At 40.0% G+C, this 12,549-nt stretch overlaps 1 protein-coding gene across 1 annotated transcript; it reads left to right on the top strand.

Moving 5' to 3' along the window:
* The first annotated feature begins 1,278 nt into the window (after positions 1 to 1,278).
* On the top strand, positions 1,279 to 11,122 carry LOC144653951 (uncharacterized). Its single transcript, XM_078514086.1, has 3 exons — positions 1,279 to 1,944; positions 2,357 to 2,534; positions 6,604 to 11,122. Exons 2-3 carry the CDS (start codon positions 2,359 to 2,361, stop codon positions 8,705 to 8,707), a joined length of 2,280 nt encoding a protein of 759 aa, XP_078370212.1. The 5' UTR covers positions 1,279 to 1,944; positions 2,357 to 2,358; the 3' UTR covers positions 8,708 to 11,122.
* The last annotated feature ends 1,427 nt before the right edge of the window (positions 11,123 to 12,549 follow it).

Raw genomic sequence — 12,549 nt, 5'->3', positions numbered from 1 at the left:
GTTCCCCAACAAAAGAAAACAGTAACACATTTTCAGATTACTATTGTTCACCCTGTCAAACTGCAAAAATTTTACTGGTGAAAGTCCTTGATTAGAAAGTGACGAAATTGATAATAAATATTTGTTCAGACCTATCCTTATAAAAGGAAAAAAACCATCTGTTCATATTGCATTTAATGTTAGTGAATTGTATACACCTGAAATGAAATAAGAAATAGCAATAGCAACGCATTGAGCGTAAAAAAATATAACGTATTTATCGCAGGCAATTACTTAAGTGTAAATATTCTATCGGTTATAGAATATGCTATATTTGGATTGACATTTTAAATGCGGAAAGCTATATCGTTTACAAACCCCAAACAACAATAATTGAAGTGACAAGCATTGTTATTTTTGGTAGATAAGTAGCCAATCAGAAGCCACAATTAACCTTGCGTGTAATGGTCCATTGAAAGCAAACAATCGAATGTTGACAATGTCTTAGCATAAATTAATTTGTCGAATTCCACGAAGAAAAATCGAACATATTAAAAGCATCATTCATGCGCGAGTCCAGTTTATGAATGATCATAAATTTTTTCGGTACAATAGCCATGTGAAATTTTTGAAGGTATGTAGAAAATCCTCTCCGATTGGTTGGGCAGACTAGGTTAATTTTTGTTCCGGGTTATAGTGCCTTTTGAAGTAAAGCATCTGAAATGATACTGTTCCCATGTTTCCACTGTAACTATAATCTTGCTCCCTTAGAATTTAAAATCAAAGATATGAACAACTTTATAGAAGGGGTGTATGTGGGCAGATCTCTTATTATGTACCCTCCGAGCTGGGTTGCATAGCATACCCTCTTGAGCGTTTGATACTGCAACAATTTATAACAAAGGGGAATCACCCTTTTCAAAGTAAGTGGCACGATTTTCTGTGATGAAGAAAACGAAAAGTACCATCTGGTCTACCATGGGTGCAGTACCTCTTCCTTGCACTGATTGACAAGTGGTAACAACACAAGCTCCCTTGGTACTTTCTTGTTTATCCCAAGGCGAGAAAAGATTACTGATTGTTTATCAGGTCTTTTACTGCCTGCCGACAATTACTCAGTGGCATCCAACCAATCACAAGGTGTTATCACAAGTGGATTAGTAAATGTCACGAGTGCTGCCAATAACACCTGCACACAAACTTGTCAAACCGGTTTGACCACTTTCCCGGATGTCAACTTGATTACGTCATCCCCCTTTACAGTACAGCCTCTGTTGCCTGGGCAACGGGCAGATCTGATAGCGTTTTCCAGATTTTGATTGGTCTATTTAGCAGCTGATTGACAGGTTGTCGGTTTCAACGCAGCGGGTGTGAGAGACGACTTTTTGTGCACACGTCTATCAGAAGGTTTGTGGCGTTTGATTTCATGTTCCCGCCCCTACCTCTTTTGCTTGAAAATCCCAAATACTTTTCTGCTCGCCAAGAGGAAATTAACGAAGACTTTCGTTGTCACTTTCGAGTACAAACTCCCACGAGGATTCACGCTTCATCCCAGAGCAATATTCGACGAATCGAGGACAAATTTCGATATCTTTCAACGAGCGACCAGACTTCACCGCCATTGTATGTGTCGTGTTCTGTGTTGCAAAACACCACATGGCCGACGAATGAAAGAAACTTCAGTTGCTGTGGGCTCGTGAAGTTCATCGATTATTTTAACGGCGTTTCCCGTCAAAGAAGGGCCCGTATCGACGACAAGAATCAAAGCAGAGAAATTGAAACTACCCTTGTTGTCCGCCGTCGTTGTTGGAAGCAGACTAAATAATCAGTTTTTTTTACCATTCGCTGCACAAATTATTCTGTGGCAGCCTCGTCCTCGAGCCGGTCACGTTTAATATCTGGCGTGTGGAATACAATCCTTTGAATGTGGAGCTTCGTCCTTGAAATACTTCATTAAATAACAAGGTATTTGTGGTTTAAGTTTATAACTGTCGCTAGTGAAATAACGACAGAAAATTTTTACACTTCGGAGCAGTCATTCGCTTCCGTTACAATCGTACTCGTGTCGTGTCAGCCATATTGCATGGCGCCAAATTGTACTACACTGGAAAATACCGCAAGCTTAGAACGTATTTCTCTCTTAGTGATTATTTCTGATGGTTATTTCTCAACATTTTGGTAAACAGATTCTTTGGCTGTGTTTTATACTGGGGAAAAAGAATATACACTGAAATTGTCACGCCGCTACACGACATTTTGCCGGCAAATTTATGGGCGATCATTCCCCTTTGTTTTGATTCAAAATTCTAAATGACTTCGGTCGGATCTTCGAATGTTTAGGTCAAGTTCTAACTTGTTCTGTTTCTGTTCTATCTAGGTATGGAATCAGAAGCTGTTTTAAAAGGTTCTAAACGTTTAAAATTATCGCCGAACTCCGATCAACAAGAAGAGATGAAAAATGATGATGTAAGATGTTGTACAACGAACCAGGGTCAATCGATTGACACGAGTCTAGAGGAAAAAGCAATCGAGTCCGTCGACAAGGATGAAGCAATGTAAGTGAGACTTCCTTTGACTAATAGACTGAGTAAATCAAGAAATATTCTATTATTTTTTCTCTGAAAACCAGTGAAACGATTGAAGGGAGAAGTAAACCCATTTGCTGTCATCAATTATTTGACACGTGTTGTAAGAAATAGGTGTTTTATCGAACACTTAAATGTTCTTTTCGTCCTTTGATTCTTAACGTACTCGATTCTTTGCTATGTGAACAGCATGAATTTGAGTTTATCCTCGGACTGTCGTTCCCTATAATTCACACCTGCGTCGCAAGCCAACATACTGTTTTAATTTTTACTTTGCTTTCATCGCGACTTGACAAAGCATTGAAGCTTTTTGTCGCGAATTTTGATGATCATGGCTTGCTGCTAGATGTACATATATGTGTTATCGACAGTAGATTATTCAGAATTCGAAAAAGAAATCGTTCAAAGTTTCGGGAAATGTTTTGTAACTTGTGAAGCATAATAATCTTGAAGCCGCTTGCATTCCAAACTGTTCTCTGTTCTGAAGTCTTTTGTTATCACTAAAAGCTGGTCCGCATTTTTAAATCATTTATCATGATCTTAAGAGATCATTTCTTTGCCGTTAAAATGGAGTGTTAAAACATAAAAGCAAAAGTCTCGAGTGTCTATTGGTAGTATTTTATCCCAAGTCAATTAAGTTTACATCACAGGTTTGCAAGCATTACAACTGAACTTAATTTTCTCTATCTTGATTGTATTGTTCTTCAGCTTTAGCTTTTGTAGTGTTTCAACTAATTTTCGTCTTCCTTGGCTACTAATTCCATGCCAACACAAAAAGGCTGACAATCAGCTAAAACATTGGCTACTTAGATCCAAAAAAATCTATTTTATTTTTTCTTTCCATTGGAAAGTTTGCCATATGAAAGTGAAAATTATCAGTGCTCTCAAAGAGTGCTTCATTATCCACAGCACCTCAAAAATGATGTGTTGGGTTCAAAAGTTAAGTGGACACAGAGTTGTCGGTGTCTCTAGAACTGGGTATTGTGACATCAAAACATGCATGCCAGCGCACCAGGATGCTCTGTTATTGTCAGCCTTTTATTTCAACATCAGTTTGAACCCTCTTTACATGCATTTTTATGTTGCAGTTCCTGACACGTGAATAGTCACTAACCAGGGTTTAAAATACCTACATTATTTAGATAGTTACACATGAACACATTTTCCTTGACAGTTTTCATGTGACAAATCTTATTTGCTCATTTGTACATGTATGACAACAAATTGTGGCACGTTTTTTCTTGACAAGTCTCCTTGCCTACAGTAAGAACTGGTATGTCGTGTTTTGGACAAAGGGACTTGTCAACAAGTATAACTTGTTTGTGTGCACAGCTTAACAAAAGGAGCTTGTCAATGGATTCTGAAATCTGCTCCTGGGACCCTTATTTTGGGGCATACAGCTGTGCAAAGAGGGATAAGTTTTTATATAAAACCAGGGCTGCAAATAACAGTCGGTCATTGTACATTGGCCGACCAAAATTTTCTAATGTCTGACGAAATCCCAAGTGTGGTCGGACATGATGTCCAGACAATTTTGTGATCTTAAATCATTTTATGGCAACAATGAATTAAAATCTGTCCGACCACAATTTTGTTTTGTCGGACCAAGATGGTGTTTCAGTAGGACATTGTACTTTCACAGGAAAAAAATTATTTGCAGCCCTGTAAAACTGGTCAAACAAAACTTTGCGGTATCATGTGTTATTTTTTTCACATACATGTACAATGGAACCCTGTTATAGGACTGCTGCCGGATGGTCGTATAAATGGGTTTTGAAATGAAAAAAATGATTGAAAAGCATTCTTCTTTGGGACAAAAAATAAAATGATTGTAAACAAGGTGGTCTTATTGACAGGGTAGTTGAAAGGTGGGGTTTTACTTTACAGTCAACTGTAAATTATTGTCAAGAAGCCTTATTGAAGAAAAATGTTATGCGTTTATAATATGTTTTATTCCAAAACATAGAGTCAACACATATTAAAACATCTTTATTGTCCTTATGTAATAAGCCGTTGTCGGAAAAGTGCAATACCCCCAGAGACAGTGTAAACTTTTAGAACGATGAAGTATCAAAACCGATTCGTCAATATGATAAAGAAACACATCTGAACACAAAGAAACCAAAAATCATATTTGCTTATTTGTTGATAATGGAACAATTTGAGAAGCACACATAGAGAACACTAGGCAAGGCCTGAAAATTCCTGTCACACATATTTTTTGAAAATAAGCAGACACCAGGCAAGTGAAACCAAAAAGATACAGTACCGCTCAAAAGTAAGTTACCACCTCTCGTCTCGTTTCTCGCATATCAACGAAGCGGAAATGTCTGGAATAAATTATGGCAATTATCTTACGAGAAAATGATTAATCTCTTGGAGAGTTTTCACTGTTTAGACAACTAAAGTTCAAATTTTTTGCTTGATTGGAAAGATTGCTGATTTGTTGGCAACGATTGGTTTGTCTTTTTTCACTCGTAAGAAAAGTTCCATTTGAGATGAATGTGTGTGCTAGCGAACTCGAGAGAACTGGGTGGAACTCTATCACAAATGCAAAAGGTGAATTAAAAGCAACTCAAAAATTGAAAATTAACAGCAAAGCACTTGCGTTACACTGCAACATCTTCACAGGTTTGCATTAAATGTTGCGTGCGTGCTAGCATGAAAAACTGTTGAATCGAAACTCTCCGCGTCGTGAAAGAATTTATTTCATCAAAAATTCAAAACGTGAATGAAAGCGCCATCAAAAATCAGAAGTAAAGACGCCTTTTAAAGCACTACTCTCACTTCAAACATGAGCCGAAAAATGAAAAAAAGCAAAATCTTTCTGCAAAAGAGAATCTTGTCTCGCAAGAGGGTGGTACTTTTGAGCGGTACTGTAGTTACCCATATATATGGCTGCAAGGATACACCGGTGCACTGGTGAATCACAATATTTTTTTGTTAAGATACAAAAGGTTAATATCGGTATTTGAACAAAATATTGCAGTATTGTGAAAAAATAAAATTAATGTTCTTTATCAACATTCAGGAATTACTGTTTTTAATTACTTTTTACCCAAGTCAAAGCCCTCAATAGCCATTTATTAAACTGAGGGATATGGAAGTTACATTCTGCGTCACTTCTAATCGCATACATGTATTCTGTAAAGATGTGACAATTAGTTGTCAACTGACACAGCCTTGTGTGCCCACAAACAAAAACATGCGGTTCATGTGAAGTTCACTTTGCAAATAGGTTTTCGCTGCTGATGAAGTGGAAAAAAAAATGAGTTATCAACAGAAAAAAACCTTTGAGTGGTATACTATGGAATATCCCACAAGTCACTTTTATTTTCTCAGTATACACACGAGCCTTTAGGCGAGTGTTATACCAAGAAAATACAAGTGACAAGTGGGATATTCCATATTAGCATATACTAAAACAGTAAATGGTGCTTCTGGTGCGCGCTGATTGGCTACTCAAACTCGGAATATCCTTTGCTATTCACCTCCAAGCAACGCACGCGAGAAAATTGTAATCTTTGAAGGAGAAGAACTAGTCATTCTTTCAGGCTATTTTTATCTCACTGTCTTCTACTTCAACTACTATTCACCTCAGTGTCGGTGGTTAGTGGTGGATATTTAAATATTCACCACTAGCCACCTCCACTTCTGAATAGTTGTTAAGTATACCACGAGAAAGTGTTGTGTAACTATTCTATACCATGCCATAGAAAATATGCCTGCTAAATTTTGTCAAGAATAAAATCGCGACACACAATGGGAAGGTTGAGTTGAATACCGTCAAATATACAACAGCTTTCCTGAATTCTGATTGGCTGTATTTTTTTTTGGCATGGTATAAAATGTTACGTATTGTATTGTACAAATCATATTGTGAAAAAAGTATCGTTGCAGCACAGCTACATACCCAATAGGAAAATGTACTTGCCCCTAACAACTGAATAGGCCTTATTCAAGCCCTGATACACTGTATGTTTATAATATTTTTACTTACTTACTCATTAAGGCCTATTGTTTGATTCTTTCATGGCAGGCCAACAAAGAAAGACAGTGAGCTAGTTGTAATATCATCTTCCTCCTCTGATGACGATTCTGACAAGGAACAGAAGAAAGACACAAAGGAACCAGTTGTGAAAAAAGAGCAAGACAAGATGGACACCTCCTCTGCTGATGTTGTGAAAAATGAATTGCAATCCAATCCAACAGAATTGAGTGAACAAAATCCTACTCCAGAAAAGGCTATTGTAAAACCGCAAGCAGACGGCAAAGATTCCGACTCGGATGAATGCATCTCACAAGAAGATCTTCTAGCCCAGCTGGGTTTAAGCTCTGTTAAAGAGCTTAACAAGAAGGAGAGTAGTACAGACAGTACACCATCTGCTAATGCAAATGGTGTTGAGAAAAAGCCTGTGATATCTCACAGGGCAAGAGAAAGTATTGTGGATTTCTTGAAAGTACCAAAACTGACCTCTCTGGAAAGTAAGAAAAAAGTGAATGGCGAGACAAAGAATGATGTTGCTATCACAAATGGTGATACTAGCGATGGCTCAAGGCCTGATTCACCTCTTTCTGATGAAAATGACGACGACCTGCAGGCTAAAGAAAAATTGATCGCACACCTCAGGAATGAACTAAGGCAAGAGGAAGCTAAGCTTCTCTTGTTAAAGAAGTTACATGCAGCACAAAATGATGTCAAAGGTAACTCAAAACTGCTGAAAGAAAATGTTGTTGAGAAAGCACCAACACAAACAGCTGCTCCACAGAGTAACCAGTCAGCGAAATCCTCCATGCAACTGCCAAGCAAAAAGGGGCAGAACCTTCCTCCCCCGCCACCACTGAAGGCATCAACAGTGTTAGCGTCCTCTACGTTTCACCCACCAAGAGACGTAACAGGACAACCAAGGCTGCTGCCAAAAGGAAGTAGTACCGCCCAAGCACAGTCTTCCAACACCGGTTCATCAAAGTTTGTCGGTTCTGCCGCACAGACTCTCAAGGAGTTTGCTGTGCAGCAGCAGTCCCTGCATCAACAGTCATCCCAACCTCACTCAAAACCTGGGTCTTCTGCGATTGCTGACCTTCAAAATGTTGTTACATGCATGGCAAACTTAATTCAGCCAACGCCACTGTACCCTCACAGCGGAGGCCGAGGCAGTCCAGTGTACTCAGCAGCTAATCAGCCTGCCCCAGTTCGCCCCACTCCTGTCAGAGCAAACAATGTCAGCAGCCTCCCAGCTAGTAGTGGGTATGTGTCATTTCAACATCACTTGCCAAGCAGCTCTCATCAGCAAAGTGCTGGTGGGAAACAAGCTGCGGCCAAGATGGCGTTACGGAAACAGCTGGAGAGAACCCTGCTTCAGATTCCACCTCCTAAGCCGCCTCCCCCTGAATGGTCATTCATTCCCAGCCTTGGTAGCCCGGATTTTATGGTTTTGGTCGGAATGGAGTCTGTTGTGAATGTCATGGCTGCTAAAGAGGCAAAGAGTAAACAAAACACTCCACTGCAGGAACAAACAATAAATCCCAAAGTTTGTTCACGCTGTAACACTGATTTCTCACCTTCGTGGACCAAGAAACAAGATGGTGGCTCAGGATTGGTGACTGTGTGTGAGAAGTGTAGCACTGTCAATGTGAAGAAAGAGCTTAAATCAGAGCACACTGCTCGCTTGAAGGCAGCATTCCTTAAAGCTCTTAAGCAAGAGCAAGAGATAGAACAAAAGATCAATGACAGCCCATCAATTGCTCCTAAGCCTCATCACCAAGGCCAAAAGTCGTCTACCCAGCCTCAGCTAGCCCCTGCACCCCCGCGTCATCACATCGCACACCACCAACCCATTGTGCATCACCACCACCAGCCCGTTCAACCTGGGCTGTATCACCACCATCAGCCGCACACCAACTCTCTCCTGTTTCAACTGCAGCAGCAACACCTCCAGCAACAACACCAAGAGTTGGAGGCTGCAGCACGGCAGCAAGCTGACGTAAGATGGCACCCTTACTTAAGTCAGCACCATCACTCTGGGTCTCGTAACCCACAACATCATCACAGCTATGTATCGGACTCTGATAGACAGTATTTGCTGGACATGATTCCTTCTTTGCCAGCACCGACTCTTGGTTATGGCTCTAGTAGAATCTAGCTGTGTCTTGAAATCAAGCATCTTGAGCCTTGTTAAATTACAGCGCATTCCTGTTTTGTCAAATTTTCTTTAGTAGAAAATGATAATCCACATGCCACCCCATTCTATTATATTATTCTCTCTCTCAACTGGTGTACATAGCATTGATATCTCTAACACAAAAATAAGTTGTCCTCATCCTTATGTTTAGAATGATTAGATAACAAATTCAGTTTCCTCACACGACAGTAGTCGCATCTGTTTTGTTTGTTTAAGGGTTTTTGTATAACAAATTATGTCAGACTTAGGGTGCTTTCCATTAGACTAAGTCAGAACTGGCTGGCCAGACCAGTATATTAAAGAACAGAATTCCTTTGTTAGTCAGATTTGTCCTTTCAAATCCATCAATGCATAATGATTATACACTGTTGTGGTGGATTTGTGGGAAATTCTTGTGGGAAAGGGACCACTTCACATAGAAAAACACCACACCGGCCGGCCAGTTCTGACTAATGGAGAGCGCCCTAAGAGATATAGTTAGGCCATGGATAGTTTCCTAGACATGAAAGTAGTGAGAATAATTCTAAAGCAGTTGCAATGCACATCTGTTGAGAGGAGTTCTTTGAGAATTACCATTAACCCTTTCACTCCCAGAGTCAAACCTCATTACAGGCAAACCCTTTCATAAGAAGACATCCTTGTGACCAAAGGAAGTGTCTGATTACAAGAGGTGACCATTTAAGGGAGTTAAAAAATGTAGTTTGTTGTGGTTAAGACCATAATGAAGTGCTTGCAAGAAATGTTGATGTACGGAAGGTGTCCATTGTCAAAGGTTCATTGTGTGTAAATCTAACTTTGAGCTGTGTGAATGAATTCTTGTGTTACCATTCGTTTGAAAGCTACTGACTGGAATGTAAACCTGTTACGGTTTGTTTTTCCAAATTCTTCAGAAATATAAATGTTTGGGATTGTTACCGGTTTTTTGTTTCTAAACATGGATTCTCTCATGGGAGTGAAAGGGTTATCTGATCAGCTAGCAAAGCAGCTATCAGCTTTGAATGGAAACAATGGTAGTGCTAAGGTTTTTGTTTTTCTTTCTGTGGCATGTAGAAGGTACTGCAATTTAACAAGGCTCAAGTGCCAAATAAGTATTTTCTTCACTGTATGTAGTGCTTTAGTAAGTTTATCTCTGTAATTGTGTGACTTTCTGTGCTTCTTCCATTGACATTTTTTGGACGGCCATCTTGCCTAGAGACCTACACCACGTGTCGTTTTCTCTTTTAACAGCAAGAGGCCTGGAATTATGACTGTTTTTAACTAATTGACATTCCTTCATGTAGTCATTATAATCAGAAGCCAAGGACAGCTTCAATTGACTCATGATTGGTTTGAATCTACATGAAAAAATGTTAGTAAATTACAGCAAGGCGCCCAAAAGTGTGACCACTTTTAATTTATTCACATTCTTTCATGCAGATTTAATCCAATCAGAAGTCAACTGCAAGCTATCCACGGCTTTTGATTGGATTAAATCTGCACGAAAGAATGTGAATAAATTAACAGTGGTCACACTTTTGGGCGCCTTGCTGTAAAAGTGGTCCCACTTTTGGGCTTCTTGGTGTAAGATGACCAAAGAATATATCTGACATAGCTGCTAAGTGAAGTTACCTGATAACATTTAAATCAAGACTTGTTATTGCAGTTTTCAGTGATAAGCGAAATCTGAAATTCAAAATCCAACTGATTGTGTTTTTCGCTGCCGTCAATCATAATGATAGTGACGCATAATGAACCATGACAAACAGAAACAAACAAAATGGTTCAAAAACTACTTATCACAACTGACAGACGTGACCCTTTGACCTGGTTGAAGCGATTTTCTGTTTCCCGAGAGGTCTGCAAAAATGACTTGGCAGCAGCAAAGAGCTTAAACCGTTGGGTGTTGATTGAATTTCAGGGTTCGCATTCACTGAAAATCGTATAAAGCTGTCAGGTGGTAGTTCCTTTGTGTTTGGTTTTGTCTACATTTCCCTTTACATTCAACTCTCGCCTTACGGACACCCCGCTATTGCGGACACTCGCTATTACGGACAAAATCCTGATCCCCTGGGAATAAGGTTGACTGAAAATGACTCCCGCTATTACGGACTCTCACTATAACGGACACTAAACGACGCCCCGAGCGTGTCCGCTATAACGAGAGTTGACTGTAATCGAAAACTTTCTTATCCCATTTTTTCTGTATAAAATTCTTAAAACCTATTTTGTGGCAAGAGGAGCCATTATATTTGAATCTTTTGCTTAGTATTCTTATTTCTTCCAAGCAAAAATGGACACTTAATGCATTATTTATTATAAGATAAAAACAATTATTGTTCCAGAGGCACTGTCCTGTAGTATATATTAAATAATTAAAAATGGAGTTCTACTGATAAACTGGTGTACTGATTGCAGTTTTATAATTAAAAGCAATTGTTGGACAAGTATGACAAAACTTGGCCAATTTGACATAAGCTCCTTTAAAAATATTGGCAATATTTTTTCTGTAAGACACTGGCAAATGGTTACATACCGTAAACACTGGGCTCTGGGTGGCCATTTAACTGGGGGGAGCTTATAAGGGGGGTGGGAAGCTCGTAGGCAGCATAAAAAACTGAGGGAACGTTGATGAAACCCTCTAAGAATATGACGTCACAAGCTAACTCGCACGTAAGACCGCTTTCAGATTGATCACGGGCCTGCACGTAAGTCAGACCGCTTTTCAGATTGATCACGGGCTTGAGTTTGCGAACCTTGTAATGGCGGACGGGGTTTCGGATGTTTTCGGTCAGCTATTTCCAGGTTCAGTAGGATTACATCGCGCCGAGTTCGATTTGGGTAAACGTCGACCTTTTAAATGGATCTCCCTTCAAAAAAGTTGGGACGCCTAGACCTAAGAAAGATGGCTCTACTAACTGGGGTGTGCCGGTATGATCTGGGGTTGGGAGGGGAGCCTATAGCCGACATTTTAAGATAATTATTGTGATGGTTGAAGTCAAAAATCTTTCTTATGTTATGTCAGGAGCCCAGGTCATGTAAGTAATAGTATTTTGATCAATCAAGAAGGGAAAAAGTACACAGTGATAATGACTGACACCATAACCAGGCAAGGGACTTTAAATTCATCAACAATAGATGAGCTTGGGGAAGGTGCCTGGAAAGATAGTGAAGCCTCGAGCACAAAAGCCGAGAGCGTAGGGTTACCATGACAACCCTGTGAGCGGCAACCACCAGGCACCGTCACACTGCATACCCAGTGGAACCATGATACTTACCTCATACTTACCAGAGACGGAGGGAGGGCAGGGAGAAGACGCCAAAGAGAGTAGAACGGCAAAAGTGCATGTGAAAATGAGCTGACCTCAGAAGCCGAGCTGTAAAACCACGCGACCCGACCCCCCCCCCCCCCCTCCCACTACGCATGACCAAAACATGGGTAGGCTGCTGACCAGCATTGTTTCGCGTTTAACTTAGCTTAAATTACATTTAACCACATGTAAATAACCCGATTTCGTGGTACGGATCAACTCCGCTCTGGAGAAGCGGGAAGAAAGAGACTCTGGGAACGAGGTTGGAAACGTATACGGATAAGAAAAGAATACTATCGTCCCATGTCAGGTTCACCGCGGTCAAACGTCTCAGTCAGCTTTTTTTTTCTATTTCGGGGAATTTCGTTCATTATGGAGTTTCAGAATGAGCAAGGATAGATAAAATAGCTCCTGAGTGTAGACATATTCCCATTTCCTCAGGTAAACGAGTGTTTTTACTTTTTAAATGTTCCGCATCCGAACCAAAACGGCTTTGACAAATTCGCGCCGACGAGT

The sequence above is a fragment of the Oculina patagonica genome, chromosome 1 (genome assembly GCF_052425735.1).
Source record: "Oculina patagonica isolate OP01 chromosome 1, crgOcupat, whole genome shotgun sequence".
In the NCBI taxonomy this organism is placed as follows: Eukaryota; Metazoa; Cnidaria; class Anthozoa; order Scleractinia; family Oculinidae; genus Oculina; species Oculina patagonica.
Note: the sequence above shows the minus strand (reverse complement) of the source record. Positions and strands in the feature narration are given on the sequence as shown.